Genomic DNA, 22,110 nt, shown 5'->3' on the forward strand with positions numbered 1-22,110 from the left:
CAACAGTACAGGGGCCTGTACCATGAAGCTGGATTAGCTGGCTAGCCAGTTAAATTTCAGGTTAGTTTGCACCAATCCTGGGTTTTAGGTACCACGTAAGCGGCTTGGCTTTTAGCAGCATTCATTGCCATAGTAACTTTTACTCCACGGCTGACCTGCTCCGGGGCAGATTATGTCCTGGGTTAAAGATCTCAAACTGAAGTTGGACCAATCAGATGCGAGAGAAGTGACACATGTCTGACACAAATCACTCCCCCAGTTTATCTTGCTCCAGATTAAAGGTCACTAATGCTAAAAAAAAAAAAGAAAAAAAAAACAAACAAAAAAAAAACAACCAGAAATCTGGCTTTAATGATAATTACTGAGTCATTTTATGATTTATATAATTAATAATTGTGATTCATATTATTATTATTTATCTTTTACACACAAGCAATTTTAGTTTAACAGTTATTTATCAAATTATAAATCATTTATTTTAAATAAATATAAATATATACAGATCATGTAATATAAATAAGCTGTATTATCAAAAGATTGCACTATTTTAAAAAAAAAAAATCTGACCTTACATGTTCGAGTCTATCACTATATATTTTCAAACGTGTAAACAAATTTAACAAGTTTGACTTGTCACTGAACTGATAGAGCAAGATAATTTATTTAATTTGTCTTCCTTAATTTTTCATATGATGTTAAATTTGTCATATTCATCAATCTCTTAATCTTTAGCATAACCTTTAACCTTTAGTTTTGAATCTTGCTGGGTCTCTCGCGAGAAGTAAATCAAACTTGCTTTGTGTTGCAAGGCTCGTGATTGGCTGTTTGCCAGTGATGTCACACATTCATGTGCACGCGCTCCACAAACTCAGGATCAAAGCCTCAGTTGACAAAGAAGTTGATGAACAGCAACATGGTACTAACAAAGCCAGATTGGAGAGGTTTAGTTTTGTCAACTCAAAACTAATCCTGTAACACTAATCCTGAATTTGTTCAGCTACCATCATGGTACAGGCCCCTGGTCAACATGGAAATGTCATAAAACAACAACAGAAGTCATAACATAATTAAAAGGCCTTAAGTAAACCATAATGGTTGGTTCTGGTTCTTGGATCTGATTGAACGAGAAGCACTGTGAGTGCTGATATTCCCTGAAGCCGTAGTCATGATTCCCAACTTCTCAGGAGAACTTGAAAGCACCAAAGGAATGTGGAAAAAAAGACATTAGCAGAGATATGTTCCACAATATTTATCCACAATAATTATATTTTATGAATGATGGTTTGATATTAAACCATATTAAACCAAGATGTCGGCGTGTCCACATGCAGCGGCTTCTCTCTGTCCTGTCAGAATGAGGGGTAACCGCGGAGGTATCTGGGCTAGGCTAACTGATAACCCACACAAGCCATCTACCCCCACCATCATACTGGCTAACGTACGCTCGTTGAAAAAAAAACTGTACTACACTCGATTACTACGTTCAACTCAGCAACAGCGTCACTGGCAACTCGGCTCAGCAACAGCGTTCCAGACGGCGCTATTCAGCTCGACCAGCTGACGTGCTATCGAGCAGACAGAGCTATCGAGCGGGAGGAAAAACCTGCGGCGGCAGGCTTTGTGTTTACATCAGAGACGCGTGGTGCCACGATACTGTTGTGATCAGCAAACACTGCTCACCCCTGGTGGAGTTTATGATTATGAAGTGCCAGCCGTTCTATCTGCCGAGGGAATATAATGCTAAACCGCTCATTCAGGTTACATTCCCCCGAATAACAGCAACAGGAACGACGCAATGAACTGTACCAGCACATCAGTGAGCAGCAGACAGCACACCCCGATGCTTTCTCATCATAGCTGGGGATTTCAACCATGCTGACCTTAAGAGTGTGTTTCCAAAAATACACCAACACATTAACTTTCCAACAAGAGGTAATAACATTTTGGACTTGGTTTACACCACACAGAGAGGAGCTTACAAGGTTTTTAAAAAAACATTTTAATAGTTTTAGAAAGAAAAACGTGCATAAAAGTTGTTGTTATCTTTAAGAGAAGGGAGCATTGCACATCTAAACATGCATGTCTGCAGCACACCTGGGGCCTGTACCATGATGGTAGCTGAACAAATTCAGAGTTATAGGATTAGTTTTGAGTTGACAAAACCAAACCTCTCCAATCCGGCTTTGTTAGTACCATGATGCTGTTCATCAACTTTCTTTGTCAATTCAGGCTTTGATCCTGAGTTTGTGGAGCGCGTGCACATGAATCAATCAATCAATCACCTTTATTTATATAGTGCTTTAAACAAAATACATTGCGCCAAAGCACTGAACAACATTCATTTGGAAAACAGTGTGTCAATAATGCAAAATGATAGTTAAAGGCAGTTCATCATTGAATTCAGTGATGTCATCTCTGTTCAGTTGAAATAGTGTCTGTTTTAATTTGCAATCAAGTCAACGATATCGCTGTAGATGAAGTGACCCCAACTAAGCAAGCCAGAGGCGACAGCGGCAAGGAACCGAAACTCCATCGGTGACAGAATGGAGAAAAAAACCTTGGGAGAAACCAGGCTCAGTTGGGGTCAGTTCTCCTCTGACCAGACGAAACCAGTAGTTCAATTCCAGGCTGCAGCAAAGTCAGATTGTGCAGAAGAATCATCTGTTTCCTGTGGTCTTGTCCTGGTGCTCCTCTGAGACAAGGTCTTTACAGGGGATCTGTATCTGGGGCTCTAGTTGTCCTGGTCTCCGCTGTCTTTCAGGGCAGTAGAGGTCCTTTCTAGGTGCTGATCCACCATCAGGTCTGGATACGTACTGGATCCGGGTGACTGCAGTGACCCTCTGATCTGGACACAGACTGGATCTGGTGGCCACGGTGACCTCGGAACAAGAGAGAAACAGACAAATATTAGCGTAGATGCCATTCTTCTAATGATGTAGAAAGTACGGTGTTATGTGAAGTGTTCCGGTTCCAGTTTACCTAATTAATGCAGCCTAAAAATCCTTTAACGGATTTGGATATTAAAAGCATATTAGTATGTTATGTGTATGCCAGGTTAAAGAGATGGGTCTTTAATCTAGATTTAAACTGCAAGAGTGTGTCTGCCTCCCGAACAATGTTAGGTAGGTTATTCCAGAGTTTAGGCGCCAAATAGGAAAAGGATCTGCCGCCCGCAGTTGATTTTGATATTCTAGGTATTATCAAATTGCCTGAGTTTTGAGAACGTAGCGGACGTAGAGGAGTATAATGTAAAAGGAGCTCATTCAAATACTGAGGTGCTAAACCATTCAGGGCTTTATAAGTAATAAGCAATATTTTAAAATCTATACGATGTTTGATAGGGAGCCAGTGCAGTGTGGACAGGACCGGGCTAATATGGTCATACTTCCTGGTTCTAGTAAGAGCTCTTGCTGCTGCATTTTGGACTAGCTGTAGTTTGTTTACCAAGCGTGCAGAACAACCACCCAATAAAGCATTACAATAGTCTAACCTTGAAGTCATAAATGCATGGATTAACATTTCTGCATTTGACATTGAGAGCATAGGCCGTAATTTAGATATATTTTTGAGATGGAAAAATGCAGTTTTACAAATGCTAGAAACGTGGCTTTCTAAGGAAAGATTGCGATCAAGTAGCACACCTAGGTTCCTAACTGATGACGAAGAATTGACAGAGCAACCATCAAGTCTTAGACAATGAATGTGTGACATCACTGGCGAACCGCCAATCACAAGCCTTGCAATACAAAGCAAGTTTGATTTACTTCTTGCGAGAGACCCAGCGAGATTTAAAACTTAAGTTTAAAGGTTTTGCTAAAGGTTAAGAGATTGAAGAATATGACAAATTTAAATGTCATATGAAAAATGAAGGAGGACTAATAAAATAAATTATCTTGCTCCATCAGTGTAGTCACAAGTGGAACTTGTTAACTTAGTTTATACATTTGAAAATATATAGTGATAGAGACTTGAACATGTAAGTTCAGATTTGTAATTTTTAAAATAGTTAAATCTTTTGATACTACAGCTTATTTATATTACATGATCTGTATACATTAATATTTACAGTGTTGGGTAAGCTACTTGGAAAATGTAGTGAGCTAAGCTACCAGTTACTCTACAGTAAATGAAGCTTCACTACACTGAAGCTACCCCCTGGGAAATGTAGCAAGCTAGGCTACATCAACAGTAGCTTGCTACATCTAAGCTACTTTTAAAATTAATTTTTTATGTTGAACACGTTTTATTACAAGACAATGTTATCTCAGTGCTCAAAACTGTCAGTCAAACAGATAGGCATGTATAATTGTTTAGTTTAATAGTTTTTTGTGTTCCTTATCAATTTGGCAACAAAAACAATCAAAATACAAGTAATTAACAATGTGCGCACAAGTAAGTGTATGCACCTGTTGCATGGGCATGCTTAATATACTGTAGGCCTTTGCAGAACAAAGTGCAAGACCTCCAAACAGTAGCCTACAAAAAAAATGGCCAGGCTGGACCCTGATAATTTTTACAAGCAGCATCTGAAATAGGGCTGGGCGATATATCTAACGATATGATCATGCGCATCTAATCAGTAAAGCTGCTTCCGTGATCACTGCTAAAATCGCCATCACCTGCTTATAATTGGAATGGCATTTAATAGACAGAGCCGTAGATCGCTGACAAGCTACGCAATATCGTGTTCATTATCAAAGGCATCTGTGACAATGAACGCAATATTGCGTAACTTGTCAGCTATCTATGTATGGCTCTGTCTATTAAATGCCATTACAATTATAAGCAGGTGATGGCGATTTTAGCAGTGATCACGGAAGCAGCTTTACTGATTAGATGCACATGATAATATCGTATATCGCCCAGCCCTAAGAAAACATATTTTCTCTCTGTTATCTCGCTCAGTGTCATGTACTTGTCGAGGTACTGCCACAGCGACTCATTCCTCGGGAATAACTGTTCTCATCCTATGCCATCATTACATCAAATAATTTTTTGCGTGACTGGCCAAGGAGTGTTACCATCCGGAGCAGAAGGTGGCGGTAATGCATCATAAAGATGGTTGGTTGCTATCCACCGTAAACACGAAAAAGATGAAGTAGCGCCGTCGCGTCACTACTGATCCAGGATCAGCGATCTTAGCAGTTGTATTTCCCAGGGGGCAAGGAACTCGACCGGAAGTTGAAGTCGGGTGGGGGCTGCCATCCTTTAGCAGAACTTCACTTGCGTTAGCATTCCCATTGACTCCCATTCATTTTGGCGTCACTTTGACAGCGAATAACTTAACATTTGAGGCGTTTAAAGACTCCGTTTGTCCATTATTTATTTCTGAAGATACACGACAATGTATAAAGGGCTCCATTACCTTCTATGTTACATTATGGCCCCGTATAAACAGTTTTTGTAATAAATAGGCTAACGATTGCGTCATAACCACTCGGCTCTCTGTCGCATTACCGTACAGACAGGAGGAGAAGCTCGCAGGCAATTAACTTAATATGGCGTACTGGCGTTACATTTTAAAATACTATACAAAATAATTAATCAGAATACTTACTCCTGCTCACTCACGCCAAAGAACTCCCCGCTCAAGCTCGCCGTCTCTGCAAGATTAACGATGGCAGTTTGCACGCACAGCTACTAGAAGATTTACATCTGTCAGACAGGTTGCTGACGTCATCAAGCTTCGTTTGAGTCTGCGCGTCAGAAACGGAAGTGCTAAAAAAACGCTTAAAATGGGCTTCACTTGTCTCAATTGAGTTCCAATGGGGTCGCTGTGTCCATTTCTTTTACTGTCTATGGTATTTCCCGATTTGAGTTTGAGCTTCAGAAATGCTTGCGAAAATGTAGCTTGTGTGGAAGCTACCGCACTACTTGGTAAAATAAGAGCTTCGTTACTGGAAAGCTATTTGATTCAGAAAGCAGCGAAGCTACGACCAAGCTACTGAGAAATGTAGTTAAACTAGTAGCTTCGCTGATTGTAGCGACGCTACTGCCCAACACTGAATATTTATTTAAAAGAATTTATAATAACTGTTAAACTAAAATTGCTTGTGTGTAAGAGATAAATAATAATATGAATCACAATAATTATATAAATCATAAAATGACTCAGTTATTATCATTAAAGCCAGACTTCTATTTTTTTTTTTTTTTTTTTTTTAAGCAAAAGTGACCTTTAATTTGGAGCAAGATAAACTGGAGTGACTTTGTGTCAGACATGTGTCACTTCTCTCACATCTGATTGGTTCACCTTCAGTTTGAGATCTTGAATCCAGAACATAACCTGCCCTGGAGCAGGTTAGCCGTGCAGCGTAAGATACCATGGCAACGAACACCGATTAAAGCCGAGCTACTGTCATAGTACCTAAAACCCAGGGTTGGCGGAAACTAAGCTGAAACATAGCTGACTATCCACCTAATCCAGCTTCATGGTACAGGCCCCTGGTTTTGCTTGGTAATATGTATGCAAATGTTTTTAAATCTATCCTTACACTAAATACCTATTTCAATACACTATGATTATAATGTTTAGCCTTAATTGCTGATGTTGATTTAGTCACATTGTCTGTTCCTTGGCTCTGTGTTTTTGGTTCATTGCTGGAACGGAGCAGCAAATGTCAGAGCAATCTATGAATATATAATGCTGTTCACCTTCAAGATTATCTTAGCCTGAAGATGATTTATGATTAAATATTCCACATGGGTGATGATGGATGCTGATGTCATAAGGCCTGTGCTCTCTTGTGTGTGTTCAGCACTGTGATGATAACACCACACAAAACACCATCTTTATTCCCCATAGATGAGACCAGGAAGAGTTCAAGATGACATACCATAAAATACATTTTGGACTTTTCCACTGAAATTTGTCTTCTTCTCAGCTTTAAAAAGTGATAAAAGCTGATAAAAGTGGCCCTTGGATGTTTTTGTAGACCTTTACATAAATGTTTAAGTAGAAGCTGCTATATATTATCCAAAATAATGGCCTAGAATTTGTTTTTTTTCTAGCAAAATATGGTGTGCAGATAAACATATAAATATGTAAAAGAGATTTTTTATGGTGACCAAGTATGGTGACTCATTCTCAGAATTCATGCTCTGCATTTAACCCATGCAAAGTGCACACACACACACACACACACACACAACAGCATTACTTGTTAAACCTGAGCTCACTCTGAAATCTTATTTCTGATGGTTTTTGATCAAGGTGATTGTCCAGATTCTACCATGATTTCTAAAGCGACTGGAAGTGTGAGAACTGTTATGGGTCTATGATTATGATCTTCTCAGTTCACAGTTTGATATAGTTTGAGTGCTCTAGGGAGTTTCAGAGGCACAAGATCAGTGACATGAGGAATTAAGGTTAGCTTGACAAGCAATTAATCATTTAAACAGTCAGTGCTGGTGAATCACATGTGCTGCGTCCTAAATCACTCGCTCATTCAATGCTCCCTGTAGAGTTCATGATGTTTTGTCTAATACAATCTGTTTGTGCATAGGGATTAATCCAGAGGTTCTCAATTCCAGTCCTTGTGCCCCCAGCTCTGCATATTTTGCATGTCTCTCTCTGTGTTAACACCTGATTCAGATAAAAACAGCTCATGAGAAGTGAGCTCAGTGTATAAACGGTGTTCAGGCTCCCTACACAGTGTTCATTGCTCCCTACTCCCCGAGCAGGGTAAGTGTTGTAACAGTCCATAGTTCTGTTACTATGGTTTAAGTAGGGTGTGGTACACTCCTGTCCTCTAGGGACCCTAAATGGATCTTCTCATCTACAGTAGATTAAATCCCAGTGAGGTAATAGAGAAAGGAGAGATCTGTTTGGTGAAGTGGAAGCATGGTTTTCTCCTCAAGTATTCCAGGCAGTAGAGTCCAGATTGAGAAATGTGTTTCAAGCTCAATCATAAGGACTATTTATTATTGGTAGAATCACTACTAAGATGTACAATGGGGATGTGAGGAGCATTTCCACTGTGACACGACTTCATAGAAACCTATAGTGGATATACCAGGAATATTCATTCCCCACGACTAAAGCCTCAGTTTTCCCAACTGGTAGATTGGGATCAGGTTGGATTTTTGTTTATTGCTCATTGAAAAAGACATTGTCAGCATCATCAGCTTCTATGTCCTGTACATTGGGTTTAACAGACAGTCTGCAACGGACAGTTGAGATTCTAAATGGACAATGGTCGTATAAGGTTTTTCATACCAAAAATTCACTTTGGTTTACTATGATGTTTGTCTTTATGTTTACGGGTTTTGTTGATGGCACTTTCCATTCTTCTTGAAATGAGTATGCTGATTTAGTTTGCTTTATTTTTCCTTGTCTGTTGTTTTTGCCTATTCTCCAATATTCAATAATAACTTGGTATTACTCTTCTATCTGTGTTGGTACAAACTTTATTTCTTATCTTGGTTGACATTTGAGTGAACAGCATTTTAGGTGCTTTTATTAAATGTGGTTGGTGGGCCCCTCCCTTAAAAATGATCAGTAGCTGTGCCTTTCAAAAAGCGGAGGACGGTACTGATTGGTGCCTGAACAGGGACCATCAAACCAGTAATTTATCACCTTAGCCTGTATTCATGTCGCACAGAAGGGTCAGTCAGACTGCTCAGGATGGGGATGAGGACGTGCCCAGTGAAGCATTTTGTTTCTAAATGAATCTTTTTTTTTATTATTATTATTTTTATTTGTTTTGAATCCGTTAAGTGAATAAATCAACGACTCATTCATAACTCATTAAAGGGTAAGTTCATCCAAAAATGAAAATGATGTCATTAATAACTCACCCTTATGCTGTTCCAAACATGTAAGACCTGCTTTTATCTTCAGAACACAGTTTAAGATATTTTAGATTTAGTCCGAGAGCTCTCAGTCCCTCCATTGAAGCTGTGTGTACGGTCTACTGTCCATGTCCAGAAAGGTAAGAAACACATCATCAAAGTAGTCCATGTGACATCAGAGGGTCATGTGACAGCAGTTCAGTCAAGTACACTGAGTTTGAGTAAATGAATTAGTCCGGGATATTGGTTTGTTTGAACTCACAGGGAGTGTCAGCCACATTAAACAAGTTTACAGCTTAAGTCATTTGTGGATTAATGCGTATTAGAGATGCGAATCGTTTAAAACAATTCAGTTAGATTTGGTGAACTGAATGATTCGTTTGCGAACCGGATATCCAGACTGCTTTGATTTGAGCTCTCTCTCACAACAGACACGGAAGAGAAGAAAATGCTGAATAAAGTCGTTGTTTTTGCTATTTTTGGACCAAAATGTATTTTCGATGCTTCAGAATATTCTAACTGACCCTCTGATGTCACATGGACTACTTTGATGATGTTTCTCTTACCTTTCTGGACATGGACAGTAGACCGTACACACAGCTTCAATGGAGGGACTGAGAGCTCTCGGACTAAATCTAAAATATCTTAAACTCTGTTCTGAAGATAAACGGAGGTATTACGGGTTTGGAACAGCATAAGGGTGAGTTATTAATGACATCATTTTTGGATGAACTAACCCTTTAAGGCTGTGTTACCTTGTTAATGCTGTCACCTACTGCCAGTTTTAGTTGCATTTTAATGTATAATTCTATTCTTAAATATTTTTAATATAAAACATTAATTTTACGCTTAATTTACATGCATTTAAAAAAAAATGACATTAAGCAGTCTGTGTAAATTCACTAAAAAACACATCAGATGTGGCTTCTCTCCACTTCTGCAGGGCATAGATGGATTTTGTTGTACTGATTTCACTGATTAATTACAGTCATTATAAAATGCTGGAAAATACTGATTTATCATCGATATTGATATATCATCTAATAATCTCTCTGTCTGTGTTTCTACAGTTCTTCATTCTGTTGCTTATGATATTATTGTTGGAGATTCTGTTCATGATTCTGTTCTTCGCATATCAAGATGAGGTACGTACAGAATGGATCTGTCTTATTCATTATTTTATATTATTACATAGATTGTTTTTGGTCATTGGCAGCATTCAGTGCTCATATTTAATTATAATGACAGAAAACTCCTCAATCAGCCCACTGTCTCAGTGATATCACTCCAGATTTACTTCTCACATAATCACACTCAAATCAATATTCTGTTATGACCACTATTGTCAAAGGTGAGTGAAAATTAGCATACAGTTTGGATTGGTGGTATGGTTCTGTTCTGGTCAAGAACACCCTGCACATCCATGCTGTCTAGCAGACAGAGCAGCAATACCCCCCGAAACAAACCATATGTGACCCTGCCTGTGAAAACCCAGCTAAAGTTTTTTTTTTTTTACAGTACATTATTTGAAAATAAGTATAAACACATTCATTTACAGAGTTTTTAAGCATTTTAGAATATATATGTTTAAAATATATCCACAGGGCAATTTTTACAGAAGTACAGTGCCCGTAAGGTAACTTGTTTGGTTTACTTAATTTTGTCGTGGCCATGACTTAATAACTCTTTGTAACGTGATAATATGTCGTGGCCATGAGATAATAATTTGTTGGAATGTCATATTAACTCGTGGGAACCTGATGTAATGTCGAGGCCAGGAGATCATTTTGTCAAGGTAAAAACATTCTTATCTCATGGCCTCAAGATGCTGTGTTGAGGGAACGACATGTTTTTCTCGTGGCCACGAGTTTTATTTTGAATTAAGAAATTATTATATTATTTACAAAAGTATTCAGAACGTTAAGTAAGGAGATCGAAATTGAAGGAAGGGTTTGTGTGTTTATCAGTGATGTGTGTGTGTGTGTGTGTGTTAAGTTACTAATCTGATTCTGACAGATGCAGAGATGGTGTGAGGGTTATGAGACATCACTCGTATCTCACTGCTCTCATATGGAGTATGTATAGAGATTAGTGGTCGACTGATATTATTATTATTATTATTTTTGACAGCTGATGCCGATATCTTGGAAAGCAGGGCGGCTGATGGCCGAAAGCTACTATAATTGTATTTATTTTAATTAATATTTAAGAAATTTAAAATCATTTGACCATGGATTTAAAAATAAATGTGTAAAATAAACATACGCATACTTTAGATGACAAAGTCTTTTTCACAAATAAATATTTAATACAAATATTATTAAAAAGGAAGTAAACACTTCTGGGAAGTTTGTGTGCATTGGGAATCTTTTTTTTAAATATACCTAAGGTAACACATAGAGCACATTGGAAATTACATGAATATGACAATAGGCAAAAGCATGAAGTGCAACCTAATTTGCAAACATGAGTTTAACGTTTGTGGATCGTGTGTCTCAATGAAGTTGAACTCTCCTCCTGTACATATTCAATTCACACAGACCGACCATCAAGCAGAGAACATGTGATCATGCAGGATTCATGCACACATGACAAGCTTTGGATATGATGAGCAGTTGGAGGTTATGGATTTTGGACTTGCTCTGGAATTAGGCTAAGAAAGTGAAACAGCAAGGTCATCTCAATGAGCATTATTTTTCTGGCCATAGCCCTCCAGCTCAACTGAGCCTTCCATTTCTTCCAGATCGCCATACAGAGACCGAGGAGGAGTGGTGAGGCCATTTTTCTCATGCATCCATTGATTCCAGCATATGAGTTATGCCAATATTGAGGCAATGCACAAAAATGACTACGAGAGGATGCCTCCTGTAGAAGAGATGCTGGCTAGCTATCTCTCTATGGGTGAGACATCCTTTCTTAATACTCCCTCCTTGCTATCTAAAGCCCTATTCGGACGGGACTAGTTTTACAGGGGGTCGTTAGAGAAATCTGCGTTTCACAGACGTACTTGGTGATTTTAATCCCGTTCGAATCTGCCACGTCTGTGTTTTTCTCACACAACCTCTGTGATAATTCCAGAGCAAATTACCTACCGTTTTTCAGCAAACTCAGTGATCCTCTGAGAAAACTAATCCCGTCCGAATGCGAATGTCTGTGATTGCCGGTGATATTTTATTTCACAACGCGTTTCCTTGTGTGTTTTGGCCAACGTGAATTACCGTAGATGCTCTTACCATGCGGATGTTTGATATATTTGCTTAGCAGCAAATAAATAATAAAATAATAATAATAAAATCAAGAGCAAGATCACGTAAACTGTTAATACGGGCTATTGTAATATCAGCATCAGGTAAGATTACTCACGTTTATTTATGTACTCAGTTACACAATGTTTTATTTAAATTTAATTAAAAAAAATATATATATAAAAAAAACGGAAAACAAGTTAAACTAAAGGAACCACACATTAACATGGTTTTGTTATACTAGCCATTTACTATTTATTGTGTAATAGTACTAAGGCAATCATTCTGAATGAATGCAATGCACGCATACAGAGCGCGTGATCTCTGTGACGCCCAGATGCACAAATCAGACCCTCCCACCTCTGTAATAAACACAGAGATGTTAGTCCCGTCCGAATTGGTACATGAAAATCACAGACGTCAGGTGGTAAGAATCGAAACTCAAACGTAGTTTAGAAAACTAGTCCCGTCCGAATAGTGCTTAAGCCTCAAATCCTCCATTCCAAGAAGGTCCAGGTCTGAGCCAGAACAACATAAGGGTCCTGGTCTGTCTTGGTCTGAGGATCAAAGACTGGCACAGAAGGCCAATCAAGTCAAGTCACCTTTATTTATATAGCACTTTAAACAAAATACATTGCATCAAAGCAACTGAACAACATTCATTAGAAAAACAGTGTGTCAATAATGCAAAATGATAAAGGCAGTTCATCATTAATTCAGTGATGTCATCTCTGTTCAGTTAAATAGTGTCTGTGCATTTATTTGCAATCAAGTCAACGATATCGCTGTAGATGAAGTCAGTGTCACAGCTTGCGCTTCTCCCCCAGGGTAGGTGTAGGTGGAATCGCGGGTCAAATCAAGGTAGGCAAAGCCTAAGGAATCTGATTTAGACAAGGCGTCAGTGCTTTTGTCAAGTATCTGGTTCCAGCTTCATGGATGCACCATTCCATCTATGAGCTGCTATTTTAGAGTGCTACGAGAGCCCCTTAGTGTCACGGCGCGGTAGGACGCGCAAAGGAAGAAACAGGGTCTGGGTCCAAATGCAGGGAAGAATCTTTTAATTAGAATAAAACTTAAAAAACAAACAAGGCAAAAACAAACCAGAAACAAATCACAGGAACTGAGCAGACGCAGACAAAATGCAAGACACGAAACATCAGACATATCATACATCCAGATAGAGTGGTGTGTGAGATGAGAATATATAGTCCATTACAATGAGCAACAGCTGTGTGTGTGATTGAGAGACAGGTGTGCGGAGTGAAGGTAAATGAGTCCGGGAGCAAGGGAGAAACACAGGTGTAGCAACTAAAACAATGATGAGGTAGCAAGATAGGTGGGGTAAGAAAAGAGACAGGACAAAAGCACATGGCACCAAACAAACACAACACTCACAGAAGACTGTGAAAAAACCCCTCACTTAGGAGTGGATTCCAGACACTCCAAAGTTAGAAATCACGGAGGGAGGCGGAACGGAGGTGGATCGGGGGAGGGATGTAGTGGGAGGCCCGTGTAGTGGAAGAGGGCCTGGAAAAAGAGGTATAAAGGTTCGTCCCAGGGGCACCGAGAGCAGATGCCACCGCCTCGGGGGAGCTGTGAGCTGACGCCGCCACCTCGGGGGAACTGAGAGCGCACACTGCCCCTGCCTCGGGGGAACTGTGAGTGGATGCCGCCACCCGAGAGGGTAGTGAGTGGATGCCGCTGCCTCTGGAGCTTTCGGAGCGGCCACCGGCGCCTCGTGGGAATCGTGAGCGGCCACCGTCATCTCGTGGGACTCCTTAGCGGACACCGCCGCCATCGTGGGAATCCTGAGCGGACACCGCCTCCTCGTGGGAATGGTGAGCGACTACCGGCGCTTCCTGAGAATGGTGAGTGGCCACCGCATCCTCATGGGAATTCAGAGTGGTCACCGCCGCCTCGGGGGCTTTGTGAGCGGACCCCGCTTCCTCGTGAGAATCGTGAGCAGACACCGCCGCCTTGTGGGAATCCTGAGCGGACACCACAACCTTGTGGGAATCCTGAGCGGACACCGCCGCCTTGTGGGAATCCTGAGCGGACACCGCCGCCTCGTGGGAATCCTGAGCGGACACCGCCGCCTCGTGGGAATCCTGAGCAGACACCGCCATTCGTGGGAATCGTGAGCGGACAGCGCCACCTCGTGGGAATCCTCAGCCTCTGGAGCTCTCTGAGCGCACACCACCGCCTCGGGGGATTCGTGAACAGTCACCGCCACCTCGGGGGAATCGTGAGCGGCCACTGCCATCGCCTCACAGCGAACATCCTGGGTAGCCCCCCCCCGACAGCTGAGCCGCTGCAGAGCCAGGTTGATATAGTCCTCCAGAGTCTCCTCGGGGTGCCAGAATGGCATAAGAGACCTGAAGGGCTCGGCTAGGCCTCCCCAAAAGCACACCATAAGGCACACTCTCTGCAGCCAACAACTGAGCCGCCCCCACAAAGTCCCTGGTGTAATCCTCGATGGCCAGATCTTCCTGGTGGACATCGAGAAACCTCCCTGCTGGACCCATGTTTGCTGGCTGTATATGTCACAGTGCGGTAAGACGCGCAGAGGAAGAACCAGGGTCTGGGTCCAAATGCAGGGAAGAATCTTTTAACTAGAAAAAAAAACTTAAACAAAAAAGCAAACAAGGCCAAAACAAAACAGAAACAAATCAGAGTGAAGGTAAATGAGTCCGGAACACAGGTGTAGCAACTAAAACAATGATGAGGTAACGATAGGCGGGGTAAGAAAAGAGACAGGACAAAAGCACATGGCACCAAACAAACACAACACTCACAGAAGACATTGACAGAAAGACAAAAGACTGTGACACTTAGAACGGTATCCTAAAATCCATGTTATGGTAAGTGTGCACATGAAGTCTTTGCCCACTTTCTAAAATCCACAATGTGGTAAGTTCGCATGCTAGTACTCTACGTTCTTTTCTAAAATCCTATACGGTGAAGGCTTTGTTTGGTTGCTTCGTGCCCTTTCTAGAGCTGGTAAAAGCCCCATTCATCTTGGGTGCCACTCCACCTATGTATACCCAGGATACCTATTTAAACAGGGTGTTACTACTAGGGATCTCTTGGGATCTACAAGAGCAAGTGGTAGCCCCTGTGTGACAGGCAAGACTTAGTATGATGCTAGGCTCTTGGTCATATCCCTTTAAAGGAATCTATTCCAAGCCTTGAGCTCTACCCCAGCCCTGTAGTCTGGCCCTAACAGGTACGTTTGGGTATGTGGCCTAGGTTCTTGGCTGTAAGGGATAATGTCACAGACAGCCGTCTTATGTCCCAGGGGCAACTCCCATGGAAATGGTAGAGTTGGTACTTAGTGCTTGCCATGGTTCTGGCCTGTACCCCCCTCAGCATGGTGGCGTGGGTATACCATTCCCCATAGCGACCCCTAGAGGACACAGTTTGAAGTTCCCTTGAAAGGGAATGCCTTAGGTTACTTATGTAACCATGGTTCCCTGAGTAGGGAGTGAGACACTGTGTCCTCTAGGTTTTTTTGCCATGCTTCAGATGCAAGTGTCAGACTTGCTACTTTCAGGCTTCAATATTTATACTATAGTCGCAGCAATAGTGACATCATGGGTTGTCGCTTTGCAGTGTTTTCTTAGTATTTTTCAATGTATGCTTCAGACTCGGGTCACAACGAGGCATTCCCCCATAGTGACCCCTAGAGGACAAAGTGTCTCGTTCCCTACTCAGGGAACCATGGTTGCAACCTGAGATGTTTTTTTTTTTCTTGCGTTCCCTGATTCTGTTCTACACAGATGATTAGAAATGACCTTGTTGACCTGGCATGAAAACCCTGCCGTGTTGCTTATTTAACACGCATTTACATTTCTAGAGCATGCGTGCAATCAAATCCTGTCTGGAGAAAGAAACACAGAAACACTCTGAGGATGGCTTTCACTGGCAGCTTCAACAGAATAGATTGCTGTCTTTCTAACTGCCTTTTTCCTGTTTTCCTATTTCCTCTCTGTTTGTGGTGTTGAATAATTCATTGATGACAGTCTGTTTGGCCGATTGATGACGGAAGTGCAATTTCTCTGTAGTAAAGACTGCAAACCCTCATTTATTACTCATATGCCAGTGATCAGAAAGGGATGATATTCCATAAACACCACACTCTCATATTTAGAGAGGAACAGGTTAAATATTTTAGATGTGAATAATTAGTTTCCACCTTTCTGTCTTTGTGTTTACTGCTTCTGTCAAGAGATTCATCAGTCTGATCATATTTAATATGCGTATGCATCTGTACCATTGCATATTAAGTAAACGTTTTGCTTTAAAGTAGTTTTTGCAGATAATCAAACAAATGATTGCTCCGACTCTAATATAAAACATGCCATTGCAGCTATGTGTTCATCGGCATCAGAATTTAATGTGCTGTGTTGTGGTGAAATCTCCCACAGCTTACACTAATGAGCAATATGATTTGCCTAATTGATTATTAACATTAAGGAATTTAACTATTTATAGAGCTGCCTTTCATTATATTGCTGTTTCTGAATCTAGTACTAAAATCAGTGAAATTAAAAATTTCCTTTATTGTACACACACATTAAATGCTTCTCATCTTGTGGTGTATTCACTTATTTTAAAGTTTATGAAAGAGTCAAGCCTATATATTAGCTTCACTGCTCCCAAAATGCATTTATTGATAACCGAAAGAGCAACCATGTGGTCAGTTTGTCTCTTTTGAGTTGGCGACACACATACTCTTAACTAACAAATATATAATGTATGATATCTTTGTGAATTCGAAAAGAATTTTCAGGAATGACAATGAATTTACTCAAATATTTAAGAAAGTTTCATTAATTGAAACATTATGCCTTAATTACATTATTCTATGATTCTCCTCTCAGAATCTGTGTTAATGTGCTCCTGTCTCTTTCTTCATCTTCCCCTGCCGTTCTCTCACATACATCGCTCTTGGCCAGAGGGAATGCCTGGAGACAAGCACAGCTTTGTTCATTCATGAGCTCATACACTCAATGGGCCTCATGCATGACACTCCAATACAATCAACGCTTTTCTGTGAAAATCACACATTATTCATTCACAAGTAAACTGTTACACCAAATTTAAACTGGAATCTTTTCTGGGAGCGTCCTAGACTGTTTCGCGTTGATGGATTACACCCCAGCAGAATTGGAGCGGAGCTTCTCTCTGACAACATCTCCAGGACACTTCGCTCCATGTGACTAGTAAGACAATTCTCAAATAACCATTATGATGAGTTTTGTACCGCTTAAATGCTAAAAGTACTTGCGCTGTAAAACCTATTAAGACTGTCTGTTCCCCGAATAGTGAGGTCAAAATATAAATATGAATATAATGTAGGATCTAGAAAAAATCTTATCGTAATTAAACCAGAAAAATGTAAAGTAAATGAACAAAAACTATTTTTCAAGTTTGGTCTCATAAATATTAGATCACTCACACCAAAAGCAGTTATTGTAAATGAAATGATCACAGATAATAGTTTTGATTTACTCTGCTTGACTGAAACCTGGCTAAAACCAAATGATTATTTTGGTTTAAATGAGTCTACTCCACCAAACTACTGTTATAAGCATGAGCCCCGTCAGACTGGTCAACAATATATAGTGATATTCTCAATGTTACCCAGAAAACAGGATACAGGTTTAACTCTTTTGAAATACTTCTGCTTAATGTTACTCTGTCAGACATGCAAAAGAAATCTAATGTATCTCTTGCTCTGGCTACTGTGTATAGACCACCAGGGCCGTATACAGAATTCCTAAAAGAATTTGCAGATTTCCTGTCAGACCTTCTAGTTACAGTTGATAAGGCGCTAATCATGGGAGATTTTAATATTCACGTTGATAATGCAAATGATACATTAGGACTTGCGTTTACTGACCTAATAAACTCCTTTGGAGTCAAGCAAAATGTCCGCGGGCCCACTCATCGTTTTAATCATACACTAGATTTAATTATATCGCATGGAATCGATCTTACTGCTATAGATATTGTACCTCAAAGTGATGATATTACAGACCATTTCCTTGTATCGTGCATGCTGCGTATAACTGATATTAACTATATGTCTCAGCGTTACCGTCTGGGCAGAACTATTGTTCCAGCCACCAAAGAAAGATTCACTAAATAACCTGCCTGATCTATCTCAACTGCTATTTGTACCCAAAAATACACATGAATTAGACGAAATGACTGATAACATGGGCACTATTTTCTCTAATACATTAGAAGCTGTTGCCCCAATCAAATTGAAAAAGGTTAGAGAAAAACGTACTGTACCATGGTATAACAGTAATACTCACTCTCTCAAGAAAGTAACTCGTAGTCTTGAACGCAAATGGAGAAAAACTAACTTGGAAGTTTTTAGAATTGCATGGAAAAACAGTATGTCCAGCTATAGACAGGCTCTAAAAACTGCTAGGGCAGAGCATATACACAAACTTATTGAAAATAACCAAAACAATCCTAGGTTTTTATTTAGCACAGTGGCTAAGTTAACAAATTACCAGACGCCACCTGATTCAAATATTCCACCAACGTTAAATAGTAATGACTTTATGAATTGCTTCGCTGATAAAATAGAAAACATTAGAAATACAATAGGGAATGTAGATCCTACAACATCTAACACTTCAGTTTCATCCATCGCACCCAAAGATAAACTGCAGTGCTTTACAACCATAGGACAGGAAGAGCTAAATAAACTTATCACTGTATCTAAACCAACAACATGTTTATTAGATCCTGTACCCACTAAATTACTGAAAGAGCTGTTACCTGTAGCCGAAGAACCGCTTCTCAATATCATAAACTCGTCGTTATCTTTAGGACACGTCCCAAAACCATTCAAGCTGGCGGTTATCAAGCCTCTTATTAAGAAACCAAAACTAGATCCTATTGTACTGGCAAATTATAGGCCTATTTCAAATCTTCCATTTATGTCTAAAATTTTAGAAAAAGTTGTGTCTGCTCAATTGAGCACCTTCCTGCATAAAAATGATCTGTATGAAGAATTTCAGTCAGGTTTTAGGCCCCACCATAGCACAGAAACTGCACTTGTTAAAATTACAAATGACCTGCTCCTTGCGTCAGACCAAGGCTGAATCTCATTTCTAGTCTTACTTGATCTTAGTGCTGCGTTCGACACCATAGATCATGACATACTCATAGATCGATTACAAAAATATACAGGTATTCAAGGGCAGGCTCTAAGATGGTTTAGATCCTACCTGTCCGATCGCTACCATTTTGTTTACTTAAATGGGGAGTCATCTCATTTATCATCAGTAAAATATGGAGTGCCACAAGGATCCGCCCTAGGTCCCCTTCTATTTTCAATATACATGTTGCCCCTTGGTAATATTATTAGAAATAAAATACGGAATTAGCTTCCACTGTTATGCTGATGATACTCAGCTATATATCTCAACGAGACCAGATGAAACTTCCCAATTATCTAAGATAACAGAGTGTGTTAAAAATGTAAAAGATTGGATGACACACAATTTTCTCCAATTAAATTCGGATAAGACAGAGATACTAATTATTGGACCAAAAAACACTACACAGAATCTTGTAGATTACAATCTGCAACTAGACGGATGTACTGTTACTTCCTCTACAGTCAGAAATCTGGGTGTTATATTAGACAGCAATTTGTCTTTTGAAAATCATATTTCCAATGTTACAAAAACTGCATTCTTCCATCTTAGAAACATTGCCAAGCTACGAAACATGTTATCTGTTTCTGAAGCAGAAAAGCTAGTTCATGCATTCATGACCTCTAGACTGGACTATTGTAATGCACTTCTAGGTGGTTGTCCTGCTTCTTCAATAAACAAGCTACAGGTCGTCCAAAATGCAGCAGCTAGAGTCCTTACCAGGTCAAGAAAATATGATCATATTACCCCAATTTTACAGTCTCTGCACTGGCTACCTATTAAGTTCCGTATCAGTTACAAATTATCATTACTTACCTATAAGGCCCTAAATGGTTTAGCTCCTGCATACCTAACTAGCCTTCTACCACGCTACAACCCATCACGCACCCTAAGGTCACAAAACGCTGGACTTTTGGTCGTTCCTAGGATAGCAAAGTCCACTAAAGGAGGTAGAGCTTTCTCACATTTGGCTCCCAAACTCTGGAATAGCCTTCCTGATAATGTTCGGGTTTCAGACACACTCTCTCTGTTTAAATCTAGATTAAAAACACATCTCTTTCGCCAAGCATTCGAATAATGTATCTTTTTAATTGTGAGTGTAGTTGCATCTGATCAAAGGTGCATTTTTATTCATTAGCTTGGGTTAAACTAATTTTAATTTGTTGGATCAGCCGCTATGCTAATGATGTCTCTATTTTGTTTCTATGTTTCGCGTAACTAGGATTTACACAAGCTCCAGTCTGGATCCAGGACACCTGAGAAGAGATGATGCTGACCCTCAGAGGACCTCAGATGATGCTGACCCTGAATCAACAAACAGAACTAACAATTATTGCTAAATGTGTGACTGAATCATATAATAACTTAATTAATAATATTGATAGTCCATCGTCTAGCTGACTACGTCTTTTATTATTATTATTTTTTCTAAAATCCTGTCAAATGTGCACAAACTACTAGCTACTACTAAATATTGTAGAAACATAATTTTCTGTAAAGTTGCTTTGTAACGATTTGTTTTGTAAAAAGCGCTATACAAATAAACTTGAATTGAATTGAAATTTAGTACAACGATTTCTACTACACAGATATTAAAGTGTGATGTGTTTAATGAATGAGGCTCATATGTGCAACTATATGCACAGTTTTTTTGTGTCCTTGGCATATCAGTGACAGATATTAATTGTTTCTAAATGTATCTGTAAATGCAGCAGAAGAACTATCAGGAGTATCATCTGTCGCTCTGAAGAATCACAGCATGTTTAGATCTGTTATAGTCACGTACAGTATGTAACTCGTCACGTCACAGTTTGATCCGATGCCTGTGGAGTCAAGAACAGGCTTGCTTTCACCTGCGTATGTTTTGAGTGTGTTGAAAACAATAAACTTTAAATGCAAACACTGTGTGTGTATTATGTTACATTGCGCTGTTATGTAAAGCATGTTTAAGAGTAGTTACACTGATTTACTGACACTTATATTAATGGTACATTTCAGGGACATTATTTTATGTTTGACTGTAATTGGACTTGGCACATTTACAGAAACTGGATTAGACTAAGGGTCCTTATCCTAAAAACAAGATCAGGGTGAGATTAAATAATTTCTGTATCAACATTCTGTGACAGAATGTCAAGTTATGTTTATGTATGCGTCAGATAATGAAAGTCAGGCATTAATGACATTCTTCGGTGAATGTGCTTTTCTTTACGGCATGTTCTAGATTGATCTGTATGCACAAAGCGACCTGAAGAAAGGCCTGCAGCTGTTTGGGACTGAAGGAAACATCGGCCTGACCAACGCCTGGAGCATCGTCCAAACTGACGTACTGTTACTGCATTCATTTCTATGCTCGTGATTATTGGTGTAGCACTGTAAGATATGATTGAGTGTATTGAAGGAAGGAAACATGAAGATGGTATGTGTGTGTGTGTGTGTGTGTGCCGTAGTTTCGCTGCTGTGGAGTGAACAATCACACGGACTGGTTTCACGTCTATAACGCGACGCGTGTGCCGGACTCCTGCTGTCTGGAGTACAGTGATAACTGCGGTCTGGAGAATCCTGGCACCTGGTGGACAGCGGTAAGAAGCTTCATCAGCTTTGAAGAACACAGAGAACAGTTTAGCAATGTTCTTCTGTCTCCTGTGTTGGTGTATCTTCTGAGTGAAATAGACGGACAGAAAGTCTAGTGTTAATGTGGTGTTGCCCATCTCTCTCTTTGCTGACTGAGCGCTGTGGTTTGTGTCCATAGCCGTGTTACGAGCGAGTGAAGGGCTGGCTGCAGGAGAATCTGGTGGCTCTGTGGATCTTCGCTCTGTGTACGGCTCTTACACAGGTACTGAACACTTATCATAACAGTCCATACACGAAAGCTCAGTGGTGATCAT

At 40.0% G+C, this 22,110-nt stretch overlaps 1 protein-coding gene across 1 annotated transcript in view; it reads left to right on the forward strand.

Annotated features, from left to right (window-relative positions):
• LOC127977855 (tetraspanin-4-like) overlaps positions 1 to 22,110 on the forward strand; it is a 46,902-nt gene that overhangs the window by 24,042 nt on the left and 750 nt on the right. The window contains exons 3-6 of the mRNA XM_052583028.1: positions 9,864 to 9,938; positions 21,447 to 21,548; positions 21,673 to 21,804; positions 21,975 to 22,058. Coding sequence (XP_052438988.1) covers positions 9,864 to 9,938; positions 21,447 to 21,548; positions 21,673 to 21,804; positions 21,975 to 22,058 — 393 coding nt within the window. The remainder of the gene's footprint in view (positions 1 to 9,863; positions 9,939 to 21,446; positions 21,549 to 21,672; positions 21,805 to 21,974; positions 22,059 to 22,110) is intronic.

Source organism: Carassius gibelio, chromosome B18, assembly GCF_023724105.1.
Source record: "Carassius gibelio isolate Cgi1373 ecotype wild population from Czech Republic chromosome B18, carGib1.2-hapl.c, whole genome shotgun sequence".
In the NCBI taxonomy this organism is placed as follows: Eukaryota; Metazoa; Chordata; class Actinopteri; order Cypriniformes; family Cyprinidae; genus Carassius; species Carassius gibelio.